Source organism: Schistocerca serialis, chromosome 6, assembly GCF_023864345.2.
Source record: "Schistocerca serialis cubense isolate TAMUIC-IGC-003099 chromosome 6, iqSchSeri2.2, whole genome shotgun sequence".
NCBI classification, from domain to species: domain Eukaryota; kingdom Metazoa; phylum Arthropoda; class Insecta; order Orthoptera; family Acrididae; genus Schistocerca; species Schistocerca serialis.
Genome location: NC_064643.1, coordinates 532,039,836 through 532,058,301, shown reverse-complemented (window position 1 = coordinate 532,058,301; position 18,466 = coordinate 532,039,836). Strand labels below are relative to the sequence as shown.

Sequence of the window (18,466 nt, the reverse complement as noted above, 5' to 3'; positions counted from 1 at the left end):
GAAATATTGTTACCAAAAATTTTGAAAACATCGTTTAATTCACATTTTTACCTGATACTCTACTGAACATTCAGACAGGAATGTACATAGAAAGAAGGGGAGAAGGAGATGGACAGAGAGGGGGGGGGGGGGAGGAGGAGGAGGAGGAGGAGGAGGAGGAGGAGGAGGAGGAGGAGATTGCATGTTTAATCACAGACTTACTATTTTATCAGTTGATTTGTTTTCACCACGTAATGCCCGCTGTCTATGTCCTTCTTCATTGCTGAGCGATGTATCACTTTTCGTTCTGATGCTGCAACTCTTCCTTTCCTATATCTTTACTACTTTTATCTATATAAATGATTAACATCTATATAAATGATTAACTATTGGTTTTGCCGTTTAACAACTTTTTAATAACTGTGGAAGTATTACAGGCATCGGGTCCCACCTAATGTGTCACCCGCCTATACGTTTTACATGAACCTTTCAAGACTCGATCTATCTGTTTCCAAAGAGAAAGCAGAATATCTCTTCCTTTGACGTTGTCCAACAATGACCTAGGAAGCTCGACGCTCTTGCGGCACATGCTCTTCCATGGCTCGCGGTAGTTAGGAGGAAGGGTTAGAAGGTGGGCAGAGAGAGGGGGGACGAGGAATTCAGGGTCTATATTAATTCCCTATACATATTTAGCATTTCTGGGTTCACTAGTCCTTATATATTTAATCTAAAATATATTAAAGTTGTGTTTAAAGTTTCGTACACACAAAAATTATGAAATATATTAATATAAGTTGAAAAATGCTCCCGACATCACAGAAAGGTGAGTATGTCTCCTTTTAAAAGACTCCGACCGAAAATTGGGAAACCAGCTGTCCCAATCCTCATTCTGCCTTCCTCCTTGCGACATGTGAACATATGTGCGCTGTTTTAACACAGGACATTCTAAATCCTTTCACCCAGTCAGTCTCTCCCTCTCTCCCTCAGAAAGTATCTTATTTTCAACACATCACTGTCATATTTCCCCAGATGTCACAGAAGGCTGTATCTTTATGGGCAAAAAATTAATAACTGTTCCTGATTTATGGGAATATAGAAAATCAACTTAAGCTGTTGTGGTCCAAACAATGATTTTTAAATATGTAAAACACTTTCTGATAGCTGATACAAAATTTATTTTTATCAAAACTCTGATATTGTTAAAAGAAAAAAGCAGCAGCATCCTGAGTTTTCATAGAAACTGGATGTATACTGAACATATATCACATTGTTGTTCAGAACATCATTCAGATCAGATTATGTAAACTGACAATCTGTAGCAAGGCTGCCTCTTGAAAGAACAGAGCCAAAAGTTATAAATTTAATTGAAACATTTTCATTACACTTTATTTAGGGTGTCAAATCAGCATCTTTAAACAACAGTTATTCTAGCCACGCTAATGTTAATTTAAAATATAAATGTTTAGCAGTGAAGATCTGTGAAATCACCAATGAAACTTCTTAAAAGCATCTCTGTTTTTAATCCACTGTGACAAATTAACTTTGTATCTTTTCATTAAAGTAATACATTCCACCTAATGATGTTGATTGCGACGCATTTTCATTGAATGAAAAAATCAAGGAAGGCTTTCCAGAAGATGTTACTCTCCTAATCTTTAAAAAATCGCAAGAAAGTGGTTTGTTATGGTGAAAATTCCTGGTACCAGGTATTGTGCAGGTTATCGAAAATCTCTTCTTGAGTTTCTTGCATAGGAAATCTACATAGACTTTCTCTAAGAAGTGAAAAAAGCTTTTGTCGGTATTAGCTTTGCAGAAATGGTAAACACCAGTTTGCTTGCGTCAGCTACCAGTTGAAGGCTAGCTCTTCTCAGTATACGTTTATAGTTCTTCCCCAACCATTGCACACAGATTTACCATGTCTAGTAGCAAAAAAGGAATGCTCAGCATCAATAGAAAAATCGTTTTTGTGCTCACACACATTTTTAAAGCTTTTTCTATTCTTATATTGAGCAGCACACTCATCAGTGAAATAATGCACTTTCTTCACATGTTGGTAATGCTCTGCCAGCCGCTTTACCATTACTTTGTGGACAGCATTTAAAAATCCTACATCATGTTCCATATCATCACTTGTAAAGCAGTGGTTCACTTTTACCAATTTACTTTCTTCATTGTCACATAAACACACACAGGAGGGATTGTACAGCTGTTTCTCATCCAGTGGTAACTCTGAATTTAATTCTGAATTACGGCCAGAGTTCGAGCCATGGTCCGGCACAAAGTTTTAATCTGCCAGGAATTTTTCAAAACTGTAGTTCTGTGCAAAGGTCATTATCAGAATTGCTTTTTCCAGGATTAGATTTTCTTTCAATATTTTTCAATGATTTTGACGGACCCTTAGATATAAATCAGTGACTGTAATTTTGTTACCAATGAGACTGCATATTTACCAACAGTTGCAGACTGCTTTACCAGTTCTGCCTAATGATTTGTGTTTATCTACTGGCTGAACTCAATTTCATCATCAGCATCTTTGTAAGCTAATTTCTGTTTTTAATTATTCTGATAGTTTGTCATCACTGGGACAATTATCACAATGATTAAGCATGCAGTCATAGTGTTCAGAGCCACATACAAGAAATTTTATAAGTTCTTTGTATGTTTCTTTAATGTGTTCTACATCCAAAAGCAGTTTTACATTTTCGTGGATACCACACGCACACACACACACACACACACACACACACACACACACACACACACACACACAGACACTGAATGAGTACCGGCAGCACCAGCTGAAATACACGACTTTGGTCTTAGTGAACAAAATTTAGAAAGACCAGTGTTAATATTTGGATTCTCCCATTTAAAACAAGAGAACAGTTCTCTTAAGTTGCAAAGGATGAGTCTTTTTTGTGTATACACATTCTTCTGAATGCTAACTTTGTCTTTTCCTCCTGGTAACATTCGAATATATTCATCATTTTGGTAGAAACCAGTGACAACCTTAGCACTTCATCAGCAATAACTTCCCCCTTTTTGGTCTAGGAATTGATAAAATACCTATATCTGTTTTCCGTTACCTTGCTTGTCAAGCCCCATACTCACTAACACTGAATTTCGACATTGTTTTCTTTTGACCAAGAAAGTGGAGCTAAATTTGAAATTTGAGTTTTTTCAGGTCTCTTACACTAGCCACTTTTTCTTTCATTAACAATATCATGGAATCAAAATCCTTGACTTCCTTAACAATTTCGTCATTAATTTTTTCTTCTCTATGGTCAGAATCTTCAATACTGCATTCTAATGCCCGGCACACTTTTCTTTCCCCAATACTTAGACTTTTTAATGCTGATTCGTGAAGTGTCACCTCCGGGTCATCTGCATCACTTTCATATCTATCACTGATGTCAGTTTTCTGTTCACAAATCTTACGGGTTGTTGTGCACAGTTTCTGGCCTGGTTTTACATCGATTCTTTGAGCACATAATGTTTTGGACAAAGACAAGCAAACTGACCACAAAGATCTTTTTAACTGTATGTCTCTGTTTTTTGGAAGGATCACAAGAAGTTCTTTGATAACTTTCAAGTAATGGTATGTGTGATGTCCACACATAGTAGCACTTCCTTGATCCTGTGGAAGGCTTATGTTGGATCATAGCAATATCAAATCTCGTTGGTCTTCACTCAGCTATTCTATTGTTTGTAGAGTTTTTACTAAGGTATTGGTTATTAACTGACAGAGTGTTTTTAGTAATTTTCCAACAATGCATGAATTCACATTTTTCGTTGCAAGTAACTGAGCGCTACTTCATTTGAAACATACTTTAGACGAAAATTTAATAGTCATGGGTGACTGGAATTCGAGAGTAGGAAAAGGGAGATAAGGAAGCATAGTAGGTGAATATGGACTGGGGGTAAGAAATGAAAGAGGAAGCCGTCTTGTAGAATTTTGCACAGAGCACAACTTAATCATAGCTAACACTTGGTTCAAGAATAATAAAAGAAGATTGTATACATGGAAAAAGCCTGGGAATACTGACAGGTTTCAGATAGATTATATAATGGCAAGACAGAGATTTAGGAGCCAGGTTTTAAATTGTAAGACATTTCCAGGGGCAGATGTCGACTCTGACCACAATCTATTGGTTATGAACTGTAGAATAAAACTGAAGAAACTGCAAAAAGGTGGGAATTTAAGGAGATGGGACCTGGATAAACTGACTAAACCACAGGTTGTACAGAGTTTCAGGGAACAATTGACAGGAATGGGGGAAAGAAATACAGTAGAAGAAGAATGGGTAGCTCTGAGGGATGAAGTAGCGAAGGCAGCAGAGGATCAGGTAGATAAAAAGATGAGGGCTAGTAGAAATCCTTGGGTAACAGAAGAAATATTGAATTTAATTGATGAAAGGAGAAAATAAAAAATGCAGTAAATGAAACAGGCTAAAAGGAATACAAACGTCTCAAACATGATATCGACGGGAAGCCCAAAATGGTTAAGCAGGGATGGCTAGAGGACAAATGTAAGGATGTAGAGGCTTATCTCACTAGGGGCAAGATAGACACTGCCTATAGGAAAATTAGAGAGACCTTTGGAGAAAAGAGAACCAATTGTATGAATATCAAGCGCTCAGATGGAAACCCAGTTCTAAGCAAAGAAGGGAAAGCAGAAAGGTGGAAGGAGTATATAGAGGGTCTATACAAGGGTGACGTACTTGAGGACCATATTATGGAAATGGAAGAGGATGTAGATGAAGATGTAATGGGAGATACAATAGTGCGTGAAGAGTGTGACAGAGCACTGAAAGACCTGAGTCGAAACAAGGCCCCAGGAGTAGACAACATTCCATTAGAAGTACTGACGGCCTTGGGAGAGCCAGTCCTGACAAAACTCTACCATCTGGTGAGCAAGATGTATGAGACAGGCGAAATACCCTCAAACTTCAAGAAGAATATAATAATTCCAATCCCAAAGAAAGCAGGTGTTGACAGATGTGAAAATTACCAAACTATCAGTTTAATAAACCACGGCTGCAAAATGCTAATGCGAATTCTTTACAGACGAATGGAAAAACTGGTAGAAGCCGACCTCGGGGAGATCAGTTTGGATTCCGTAGAAATATTGGAACATGTGATGCAATACTGACCCTATGACTGATCTTAGAAAATAGGTTAAGGAAAGGCAAACCTACGTTTCTTGCATTTGTAGACTTTGAGAATGCTTTTGACAATGTCGACTGGATTACTCTCTGTCAAATTCTGAAGGTGGCAGGGGTAAAATACAGGGAGCGAAAGGCTATTTACAATTTGTACAGAAACAGATGGCAGTTATGAGAGTCGAGCGGCATGAAAGGGAAGCAGTGGTTGGGAAGGGAGTGATACAGGGTTGTAGCCTCTCCCCGATGCTATTCAGTGTGTGTATTGAGCAAGCAGTAAAGGAAACAAAAGAAAAGTTTGGAGTAGGCATTAAATTCCATGGAGAAGAAATAAAAACTTTGAGGTTCGCCGATGACATTGTAATTCTGTCAGAGACAGCAAAGAACTTGGAAGAGCAGTTGAACGGAATGGACAATGTCTTGAAAGGAGGATATAAGATGAACAACAACAAAAGCAAAACGAGGATAATGGAATGTAATTGAATTAAGTTGGGTGATGCTGAGGAAATTAGATTAGGAAATGAGACACTTAAAGTAGTAAAGGAGTTTTGCTATTTAGGGAGCAAAATAACTGATGATGGTCAAAGTAGAGAGGATATAAAATGTAGACTGGCAATGGCAAGGAAAGCATTTCTGAAGAAGAGAAAGTTGTTAACATCGAGTATAGATTTAAGTGTCAGGAAGTAGTTTCTGAAAGTATTTGTATGGAGTGTAGTCATGTATGGAAGTGAAACATGGACGATAAATAGTTTGGACAAGAAGAGAATAGAAGCTTTTGAAATGTGGTGCTACAGAAGAATGCTGAAGATTAGATGGGTAGATCACATAACTAATGAGGAGGTATTGAATAGAATTGGGGAGAAGAGGAGTTTGTGGCACAACTTGACAAGAAGAAGGGACCAGTTGGTACGACATATTCTGTGGCATCAGGGGATCACAAATTTAGCATTGGAAGGCGGCGTGGAGGTTAAAAATCGTAGAGGGAGACCAAGAGATGAATACACTAAGCAGATTCAGAAGGATGTCGGTTTCAGTAGGTACTGGGAGATGAAGCAGCTTGCACAGGATAGAGTAGCAGGGAGAGCTGCATCAAACCAGTCTCAGGACTGAAGACCACAACAACAACAACAACAACAACAACATTATATGAGGTGCGGCTAGAAAAAAACCGGACTGATGCTGGAAAAAACATTTATTTACAATTATTTACAATTTCATGTTATCTCCTTCAATGTACTCTCCTCCTCGGTCTCTACATCGCTCCATACGAATTTTCCACTGTTCATAGCAATGCTGCAGATCATTTTCGGTAAGTCCATACATTACTTCCGTCGCTTTTTCTTTTACTGCTTCAACAGTCTCAAATCTAGTTCCTTTCAAAGCTGACTTGACTTTAGGGAAAAGAAAAAAGTCACAGGGGGGCCAAATCAGGTGAGTAGGGTGGATGATCTAAGCTGGGAATGTTGTGTTTTGCCAAAAGCGTATTCACTGACAACGCACTGTGAGCTGGGGCATTGTCTTGGTGAAGGATCCATGACTTTTTTCTCCACAAATCGTTCCGTTTTCTCTGTACTTGCTCACGTAGGGTAGCCAGGACGCTAATGTAGTAATGCTGATTCACAGTTTGTCCCTCTGGTACCCAATCAATGTGCACAATCCCTTTGATGTCAAAAAAAAAAAATTTCGATTTTGACATTCGTGCTTTTTTTTTGTCGTGGAGAACCAGGAGTTTTCCAACGCATCGATTGGCGTTTAGTTTCGGGATCGTAAGTAAAAAATCACGATTCATCGCATGTAATAACATCTTGTAAGAAGGTGGGATCACTTTCAATGTTTTCCAGGATGTCAGAACAAATCATTCTTCGGCGTTCCTTCTGTTCAATTGTGAGACACTTTGGAACCATTTTTGAACACACTTTGTTCATGTTGAAACTTTCATGAAGAATCTGCCTAACACTTTCCTTGTCAACTCCTGTTAACTCAGACACTGCTCTGATTGTTAAACGGCGATCTTGTCGAACAAGTTTACCGATTTTTTTCAATGTTTGCATCAGTTTTTGCTGACAATGGTTTGCCAGTGCGAGTGTCATCACTGGTGTCTTCGCGGCCATCTTTAAATCGTTTAAAGCACTCAAATACTTGTGTTCACGATAAACAATCATCACCGTACACTTGTTGTAACATTACAAACGTTTCACTTGCAGATTTTCCTAGTTTGAAACGAAATTTGATGTTAACACGCTGTTCTTTCTGTACACTCAACATTTTCCGACGCACAGACAAAACGTCAACTACTTAAAACAGACGCTACGGGCAGACTGAGTGCAGGAGGCAGATGAAACTCGAGCAGTAGGCGGAGCGAGAGTCACGTGACAGGCCACGCGACTTTCAGCCTTATTGCATTCGTTTTATTGTTTCACCGGTACTAGTCCGGTTTTTTTCTAGCCACATCTCATACATGCTTGTGTCTGTGTATGTGCGGATGGATATGTGTGTGTGTGTGTGTGTGTGTGTGTGTGTGTGTGTGTGTGTGTGTGTGCGCGCGCGCGCGCGCGCGCGCGCGCGCGCGCGCGCGCGCGCGCGCGCGCGCGCGCGCGCGCGCGCGAGTGTATACCTGTCCTTTTTTCCACCTAAGGTAAGTCTTTCCACTCCCGGGATTGGAATGACTCCTTACCCTCTCCCTTAAAACCCACATCCTTTCGTCTTTCCCTCTCCTTCCCTCTTTCCTGATGAGGCAACAGTTTGTTGCGAAAGCTTGAATTTCGTGTGTATGTTTGTGTTTGTTTGTGTGTCTATCGACCTGCCAGCACTTTCGTTCGGTAAGTCACATCATCTGTGTTTTTAGATATATTTTTCCCACGTGGAATGTTTCCCTCTATTATATTCAAACATTATACAAATAGAATGATAGGGCCGCATCACATACGGATATGACCTGTTTCACAGAAAGACAAAGAGCAACTGGCCAAACAGACTAATTGTTGCATGCCAGTTATTCTCATTAATGAATGTCAGCAATTGTTGCATTGTTTCCATGCCTATAAATGCTTCAAACAAGCTACTGCTGCCTAAAAACACTTTTTAATAAGTGTGAGCAGCTGATTTGGCTGACTGCATAAATCATATAGATTATAGTCATTAAAAAAAATTACTGAATTGGTCAAATCAAAGGAAATAAATTTTCACTCTTAAAGATTAACTTGCGTGTCTAGAATGAGTTATACATGAGTATGCTAATTTGACACTCTTGCCTCTGAGGCAGTGAGACAGTGAGTGGATAAACTTATTTGAAATGACCCTTTTCCAACACAGCAAAAGTATTTTGATTTCACATGTGTTTGTCATTTAGCAGATGTCACATTAAAATTTTACTTTATTAGGAAGCTTACAGTCAAGGAGATTATTTAGCGCCAAAATCAGATTCCCAGCAGGTTGGAGAAATGTGATATAAGCATTTTTCCACATCCTCGCAATTTTTCTGAAATCTAAAATTTACATAGATTAATATTTTTTTAAAATTTTCTTTGTAACTTTACTGCTTCAATAACTGGATATCTGTTAACTATATGCCTTACTTTTGAAAAACTTCCATATCAAAAGCTTCATAAACACCTGATTTATGGACATTTATGTAGATAAGTACCATATTACATTGACATTCTTGCAGAGCCCAGTTATCAAACTATCACTATATTTAAAATTATAAATAAAAAAAAGTTGTAGTCTGAGACCAAGAAGATTTTGCAAAAGTTTCTATGTTATAAGTATAAGCAAATGTGCAAAATTTTGTGAAAATCTGAGATAGAGGGTTACAAAGCCTTGAGTGTTTTGACACGGAATGACCCAGTTTCTGTTACCCCAAAATCATGGTTTTTCAGGGTTTTCTCAGGAACTGCCCATGAACGACTGCCTGAAAAACCACATTTTCACATGTGGTTTTCTGGAACATATGCATACCGTACACTGTCATGCACACTCAGATTACGATAACAACTATTCTGGCTACCAATGTAAGGCAAGTAAGTGCTCTTGCAAGGTTTGGACCAGCTTGTTACTCTGACCAGCACCAGATGGCGTACAAGTGCACTTTGTGACTCAGTCAGAACAATATTTCACTCAACCTTGTAACCTGAGAAAATATGACAGAGAAATAGTGAAAAAGAAAAAGAAAGAAAGGCATTACTATTCAGTGTGCAGTATCGTTACTCGTACCCCCCAAGTTCATCAGTGTTTACCATTCCCCCTGCCCCCCTCCCCTCTGCGCTCCCCCCTCCACAAGAATAAGTGTTAGGTGTACTAATTCAGACTCGTGTAACTGGGTTGTAACAAATAAAATAAGATACACATGCCTCTTGGGTCATACGTAATGGTGAACTTCTCAGAGGTGTCAGCATTTGTTTGCTGTGTAGGAGTGTGGTGAAACGAGGCTTCATGAGCTGGAGACTGGTGAGCATTGCCTGCCCTCTGTAACCCTAGGCTCTGGGCATTAGAGATAAGAAATGAGCTCCATACACTCACTGTAAACTTTCCACCAGGTCCTATGATGTCACCTCCGAACTCGTTCCCATACACTCGAAAGTTCTACTCGCTAGTCTCCAACACTGCCCATTTATAACTGTACACTTGTTGCTCAAGTCTTGTTGAGTTCAAGTGGACTCTACCAGGGTAGAAGAGGGGAGGGGGGTGGGGGTGGGGGGGGGGGGAGAGAGAGAGAGAGAGAGAGAGAGAGAGGGAGAGAGAGAGAGAGAGAGAGAGAGAGAGAGAGAGAGAGAGAGAGAGAGAGAACGAGAACACAAGTTTGCGAGTGTAACTGAGGACTTAAGGCATTACCGATATGTTAACAACCATTGGGTATTGACTACCAGCACAATGACAGATTGATTAGCAATTTTTGTATCTACCTGGGATATACTGCACCACATACCAGGGTTGTCTTGTTGGCTGCCATCTTACTGGGAGGGCATGAGTGAACAGCTCATATCATCATAACTCACCAAGCTGTTTACAAACCTAATGTCCCACAGCTCAGTCAGTTTACATCTTAGCTTCACACAATCTCCATATCATTTGACAGTGACACCTTCACTGATAGGCAGCACGCCCATTGCATTAGAGAATGCTGCTGTCAGGACACAACTTTCTTACTCTACTTCACGTGCTCACTCAGCACCACACTGGTATCCCTGTGTTGGAGAGTATTGAGCCACCAATCAGAGTTTTCACCCTCACTGCAAGTACCTACCACTAACACTCCACTGGACTGCTGTCCGCTACTCCCAGGTGCTGTGTTTTGCCACATGTCTACGAATATTGAGCCAATGCCTGACACCCTGGGAGCATCATCGTTTGATCTGCTGGGATTGTCAGTGAGCTACACCTCCGCCATCCGCTTGTGCACAATGTCCCTGAAGCATCATCGTCCCACCAGCCACTGTTGTCATCAAGCTATCATCTCAGACACCTGCCAATGCACTACATCCCTGAAGCTATGATCCTCAATGGTGCACTCAGTGTGCCATGTTGGGTCCTAACATTGATCATCCTCAACACTTCTGCTCTGCTGCCTACTATGATTCGTGGACTTCATCATGTAGGTGCATGCCAGGCAGTGTCTAGGAGTGTGACATTTCTGTTTGTACTTTAGTAGTGTGGACAGCTATCCATGGACACTACATTTGAGTTCTGTTTCTTATATCAATAATAAGCAGCTGTTGTGATGCTTGCACATTTCATTGGTAGTCTGTAGCACCCCTCAGACACACGCGCGCATGCATGCATGCAACTTGTTAAGAGTCTGTTTCTCATAAGTGTTACAGTTCTTTTAGTGTCAAAATGTGTATGGTTCTTGTCTCCTACCATCATCCACCACACTCAACTGGTGCTGAGACTGTTCTTCGTGTTCTCTAATGGTAGTTGTTTGTTTCTTGGAGTTTATTTTATTTATTTATTTTTTGTGGGGGATGGGGTTTGTAAGGAAAACTGCCAATGAAAATTATGCATGGGCATCAACTACACACCTTTGTTCCAACATGGGTGAAATAGGTGACATTGTTACCTGGTTTCCAATAATGGTGTGTGGCAATTGCGGGCCTTTCATGACGACATGGAGCAGTGGCCGGCTTTCTTTGTCCACTGGAACTGTTCTTAAGGCCTCTGTAAACTGTGAAGACTCTCATTACCAATTGTTCCTCTTCTTCTGGTCCAGCTATTTGGCATTTATTATCCTTTGATCTCTTAACTGAGGGGTCGATCTTTCCTCTGTTTTGGAAGTGCACCTGTGGGACCAGGTCACAGCCTACTCTGCTGTCCTTTGTCTGTTTCATTTCCAGGGCACTCGGCGTCATCTGTTACCCCAGGATTTGTCGACACAAGTTCCGGTACCCGTCAACACAGTAGTGTTGGCCTGGGGCAATTGTGGAGATACCTTCTCCTCTGCCACTCCTGACACTGGCTTCAGGTGTCAACAAGTTTACATGCACCGCCTCCACCACTGTGGGGAGTGCCTCCAATGCTATTGATATGTTTGTGCCCTCCCTAGTTACTGCATCAATGTTAGCCTGGGTGACTGCAGAGACATCTTCACCTCCACGTCTCCCAAAACCAGCTATTGACAACTCACCACCCATTGCCACTTTCGTGACCACATCTACCTCCACTGCTGCTGCGACCTCTTCCTGCTATTTGGCATATATCATCCTTTGATCTCGTAACCCAGGGGTCGATCTTACCTGCAGCACCAGCTCTAATCTTGAGCCCAGTTGACACTGGTCCTGTTCCGGACAGCCTTGTCTCAGCTGGTGCCCACCCGTCCTCCTTCAGCTTGGTCATTGTCAAGCCTATTGCAGGTGGTCTTTGCCCCATCTTCTCAAGTTTTGTGGCCACAAGCCCTGCCATCACTGCAGCCAACCCTGTGGCCGACTAGTCGCCCATTGCTTAGGCACTGTTGGTTTCTTCTTGCACCTCATTTCCTCTGCCTCTTGGGCCCACTGTGCATACACTCTCAGGGGACTTCTGCCTTACATTTGATGCTGCTCCCTTCTTTGGCTGTGCAGGTCACAGTCTACTCCTCTCTGTCGCTGTGCTTTTGTTTTGGCATTCGTGGAAATTTCAATGCAAATCTGGGCCAATGGAGGGCTGTGCCCTGTCATTACTCACCCTCCTTGTATTGTATGAGGCGTTACTAAACATTCAGTCAGAAACCTGGAGTATATCAAAGCATGTTTTAAATTTGATCAGCAGTTTCCTCACTTTAAATATTTTGAAACTGAACAATGGCTTAGTGGCTGACAAATGTGTGGAAATGTGTGCTAAGGACTTAAGGCCATTTAGCAGTTTATACGCTTTCTAAATTTAGGGCAAACATTGACTGAAACAGGAAAAAAAATAGCTCAGTGGACATAAAAAACTTCGTTTGGTGGTATGCGATGTAGTGCAAAGAAAGCTTAGTGTGAAAGAAAAGCTTCTTCTTTCAGATACGTACTTTTTTAGTTTAAACTGAAAAACAAACTTCATGTTTGCTAAAATGCTTTTAGGGAATTTAGAATTAACTGTTTTTCAATGACCTTGCAGTGCAAATACTGGGAAAAGTAATTAAAATTGTTATACCTGGGTCATATTTGGCTGAAACATGCTGAGGCTACAGAAACTAGACTTCCAAAACTTTACTTCAATTGGTGTTGCTGTGTGATAAACATCTTCAATTTCTTAGGTGCAAAGAACCTCGGCTTTCAGAGACAATTCTGCTTACTACAGGAAAGATGTACGGTATTGTGGTTGACCTGATGATGGTTTGAATTCAGAACAGTCAGTAGCAATCAAAAGAGGATGAATTTACAGAGAAAACTGTTCATATCGAAATAACTAAGCAAGCATGAAATATGGTGAAAAGGAAGAAAAGGGTGAATAAAAACTCCATTTTCTGGCCTATATAATGACCCAAAATAAATATATACTTCATTGACCCTCATCTTGTGATACTCAGGTAAAAAAGACTTTCCATCAACTTCTGAACCCTATTTATAACACTGAAAAAATACAGGATAAACTGCTACATAGCATAGCACAGTGGGAAGAAGGGCAGGCAAGCTTCCTTTAGCCAGCTTGTGTTAGGCATAGTTAGGCTTAGGTGCGAGTAACACAATCTGCCCATTCTGCTGCTATCATGCAGCAGCTTGCCCGCCCGGCTAACAGGCAAGCATGGGTATATCAAAACAGTAATGTGTACACCTCTGGTCCTTACCATTTCGAATGATGCCATTGGTAAAGGCCGACTTAACGGCTGATCTGTATCGATGGGGCCATCTGGGCCTGTGTGCGGAGGTTTTATCCCCACTGAACAAAATTGAGGTAAAACTCATAAAATTCTCATAGGCAACATGTTGTACCTTTAAAGGGTATGTACTATTTTACTACTAAAGAGACAAAATATAAGGCTAGAAATATGTCAGATTTAAATACTTACTGAAAAGAGGGATACAAGAAAGTGTTAAATGCAGGAGGAGAACCTCTAGATGATGTGAACTTAATGTTCATTTTGCAACAACTCATCTTACTACTACTCACAGCAATCAAGGTGCGTTGTGTAAATATTAAGGAACAAGTACTGTTAAACCAATGTGAGAATTACTGTAATGGCGTCAGCAATTAAATGAGATGTTGGATTTTAACCTCAGTAATACTTTGAGAATGAAAACATGTTTGAAGTAGGCTGTATTGTTCGTATTATCCGTGGAATTGGCCAATTTCAACTTTGGTTCATTTTCAAGCACATGTAATACATTCTGAGATAGTGATACTGGTTTATACCTAAATTTTATTCAAGCTCTCGCATATACGTATACTTTATAACTCAAGATACTTACTTACCTTAAGCTTCCAGTTTCATTGTAATACATCGCTGGTACATGTGGTCATGCATACATGATATTTCTGTGCATATGTGGCACAAAAAAAATACAGTAGTGCAGATGATTATGTTCATTAGCCAACATAACCTGAAAACTGCCCTATTGTTGTATACAAATGTAACATTCATTGTCATATTAACACCACTAAAAAATATGCTGGACATCCTTATGGTGCATATTAGTCAAATAAAATGTCCATTAGTAAATTATTAATGAGGGAACAGAATAACTTACATCAAGATAAACATTTGTATATAATACACTAAGTTGAAGTTCTAGTACATTGTGCATACGTAAAGTATTCAAATTCCATCTCTGCCTTATATAGTACTACAGTGCTGTAAGATAAACAGTATATAAATCTTTCTAGTGCACAAAGCACATAGTTTTAATATATGTAGGTAGGGAAGGTAAGTTGCTAAATTATTTTCAATAAAAAGACAAGTAGACTGAAACAAATTGCAGGAATGGAGGGTGACCCTTATGGGATGTTCCAGAAAGGATGATCACTTCTAAAATTTATGCAAGTACCACACAGTTCTACCAAATTGAAAGACTGGTAATCATTAGTGATCTAATTCCAGTTAGGACTAATCCACTTAATTAAGATTGTAATATTAATAAACAAAACAGTGCAGGCACCCAGAAGTTAAAATAGTTCATAACTAATGCACAATTCTATAACATATATAAAATAGGCAAGTTTTGGAGGAATAGCTGTTATAATTCCAGGTAAAACAACATAGCTAAGTTGAGATAGTAAAATAACATTATGAGCTTACAGAAGTCACAGTATTATATATGGAAACCACCATTCTCTAAAGACTATGAACCAAATGAATGCATGAGGAATAGTAAATGTCATGATTACAGATAAAAATAGTACAGGTAAATTAAGATTATAATCTTAATAAATGGACACAAAAGTATTATACAATTCACAGTTCTTGAGGAATTAAAAATTAATAAATACTTGAGGAAGGTGGGAGTGTAGTTACAGGTGAAGGAACAGTACATTTAAAATAATAATGTTATTGAAAGTATGGGTTTTATGTATTAGTATTACTCATTTATTACACACACACACACACACACACACACACACACACACACACACACGGGTGTGTGTGTGTGTGTGTGTGTGTGTGTGTGTGTGTGTGTGTGTGTGTGTGTGTGTGTGTGTGTGTGGGCGCGCGCGCTGGCGCGCGCATTTCTCATGAAAACTTTGCTGTCTCCAGAGACTAATGTCTTAAAATCTTTCTTTGAAAGACGTATGGAATGTGCATTGAATTTTAGAATGAGACTGAATGAGAAATGGGATCATTATGAAATAACAATCAACATTCTGTACCCTACTTAACTTATGTTAGCCATCGTAATTCTGTTCTGTACTGCTGGTAGTGTTAAACATTTCTTATATACAATGTTTCTTGTCTTCCAGAATGCCTCAGTTTGCGACTCGAGCAACACTACTCAGTACTGAGTGTCTCAAGGGTCGAAGTTTGTATGGAGAAGCTGCAAAGCAGTTCATCAGAATGACAAGTGAAGATTCTGACTTGCGCAGTGCTTTACTATTGGAGCAAGCGTCCTACTGTTTCTTAAAGTCAACTCGACCTCGCATGGCAAGAAAATATGCATTCCATATTGTATTAGCTGGACACCGTTTCTCCAAAGCTGGACAGCGAAAACATTCACTCAGATGCTACAAGCAGGCATACCAAGTTAGTAACAAGATTTTGAAGATGCAGGTTGTAACTAATTATGAGGTATTAATGTTTTCCTGTGTTACAGATATATGAAAACAGAAACTGGAGTTTGGCTGAAGATCATATCCATTTCACGATTGGCAGGCAAGCAGCATACCTCAAGCAAATTTCAGATGCCTCACTGTCATTCTCCAAGCTTCTCACCCCAGCAAGCAAACAATCAGCTCCTCAGCAGTCAGCTTTTCTTCGTGAATATCTCACTATTCAGCAAGTAAATATACATTTTGAACAAGCAGTTCTAGAGTTGGTGTAATTTTAGGTTTTCTGTTTTCATTGATTCAATTTTTTAGAACAAAAATTGTACTGCTAAGTGGTTGTTCATATGTGTGTGCATTCTGCGAGTAACAACCTCTGAAGATTTGGGACAATAAATACAAAACGTGCCATGTTGTACCATAGAATGCGACAGTATAAATAAATTCAAACCATGGTAATTGGACTATTTCAGAAACCTGCTTCTATTCTAAGTTGCTGCTTCAAAAATTTTAATCTCTCAAAGTGTGGGTACAAATAATCTTAGAATTATGCACAGCTAAGGATGTAAGGTTAACAATCAGTTTCCTCCGTCTGCATAGTAATTATTAATGGTGTTCATGTTGTCCATTATTAGGTGGTGGTAAAGTCTTCATTCTTTGGTACTTACAGAAACCAGTTAGAGTTATTTTACTCTAAATTTTATAATTGTGCAGGTAAATGTACAGTGCAGTGTTCATGGAAGACACTTCCTTTTGAGGCTATTAGAAAATTTTGAAGAATCTCACCAAGAACAATCTGCTTCTCACAAGATGTTCCTATGCCTTCAGTTCGAAGATGGTTTGTAGTTCTGAAACATTGTCATCTGCTTCTTTTATCTCATAATTTCCCATTATGCCTATTGCCAGAAAAAAAAGTTGTAAGTGAATTCGAACTAAGTTTAGAAGTCCGCAATATTGATGATGATTGAGTAGCAGCCCACTAAATTCATTCACACACACACACACACACACACACCACACACACACACACACACACTCATTCATTCATCAAGTTTTGTAGGTCCCATCAAGAAGGAGAACCTTTAGGGATGTGGAATAAGTCACTGTATACACTAACAAAAGACAAACATATCGTAGACACTTTGTTTCCACTGTATTAACAGTAAACTATCACTATACTGCCAATTGATGTCTATGCTTATGGTAGTTAAATTAAATCAGAAAATTAGACAGAAGGCTGCTACTTTGAAAGAAGCTGTTGCCTTCTTTAACTACATACAGGCAGTGCAAAAAAGAGATTTTGTGCAGCTCTAGTGACTACTTCCAACTGTTCTTGAGTAGCAGTAAGTTGTTAAAGCATTGGCTCAAAACTGATCAGATAGTTGGCAACTGTTAGAATCAGTCCAAAGGTGAATTTCTAATGTTGTGCATGCAAAAACGTGCCACTTCATTTCATTCCTGGCATGTGTCTACCACGAGTAGTTCAGTTTGCACATTAGGTAGCATCCTTCAAATTAAGTAATTCTGATTTTTTTAAATTCATCTTCAAATTTTATTTTCTCATTATTTTTAAGAAAAGTGTTTCCATGAACTGTTTTTTAGCAGCCTAAAACAATTAAATATTTGTGGTATTTAAGTGATGAATAAGTAAGCTTAGTGACTGAAGTACAGGGTGTTCCAGAAAGTTTCATCTAATTTAATGAGGCTGCATCTTCTACATGAATGAGCGTAGAAACTGGGATGAATTTTAATGTATGCTATGTCTACAAATTTATTTACAAGAGAACTATGATTTTTTTGAGGGCATATATTTTACATGCTTGCACATACAACTTCATGTCACTTTTTACAGTTATGTTTAGGATGAGAGTTTCCATTTAACCCTCCACCAGACACAGGACAAACGTCCAGTAATAATCAAACTCCTCTGTTACTTTGCTGAGCATGTCCAGAGTTCCTGTATTCATGGCTGTTGCTATGTGGTGTCACAGTTAACCTTAAGTTGTTGGAAGGGGTGACACGTTGATGGAGTCTACTATAAACCACCACCAAACAAAATCACATATTGTGAGATCATATGACCTCCGAAGCCAAAAGTGTAATGTGACATCTCTATATCCCATACAGCTTGTCCATCACTGAGGAGTGTTGTGCCAGACTTTAGATGAAAATAACAATGCACAACTGTAATTGGATCACACCTTTTGAAACTGAGAACACAAAATGCTTTTTATTACCATCTCAGTTGGATGCACGTTGGTTGATTAGTTAGATTCCTCCCCCCTCCCCCTCCATTACCAGTTTTTAAGTAGAATTTCATCAATGCAATAAAATTGCTCAGGAGTAATGATTTTAAGTTGGATTTAAAACTTGCTTCGATATCTGTCAGACATTTCTGAGCCACTGACAACTTTAATAATGAGTAATGAAGGGCATTTTTCCCTCTAGTGATTTAGGTATGGACATCACTGTTCTTCTAAAATTGTGATTAATTATTTATGATTAATTTTGTTAGTGAATTTATGTATTGTGGTGATGCAATTAAAATGTGTAGCTTCTTGAAGAGGTACTTACGTGGCACCCAAGGAAGAACAACACATATTACTCTTACTGCTCACCTTTAAGCTATCAATACTTTCTTTCTAAGTGATGAATTACCCCAGAAAATTATTCCACAG

General features: G+C 39.3%; 1 protein-coding gene across 3 annotated transcripts in view; it reads left to right on the top strand.

Moving 5' to 3' along the window:
* Nucleotides 1-18,466, top strand: part of LOC126484560 (trafficking protein particle complex subunit 8) — a 271,243-nt gene that overhangs the window by 91,254 nt on the left and 161,523 nt on the right. For all 3 annotated transcript variants that reach the window (XM_050108120.1, XM_050108119.1, XM_050108121.1), the window contains 2 exons: nt 15,489-15,768; nt 15,839-16,024. In XM_050108120.1, coding sequence (XP_049964077.1) covers nt 15,489-15,768; nt 15,839-16,024 — 466 coding nt within the window. The remainder of the gene's footprint in view (nt 1-15,488; nt 15,769-15,838; nt 16,025-18,466) is intronic.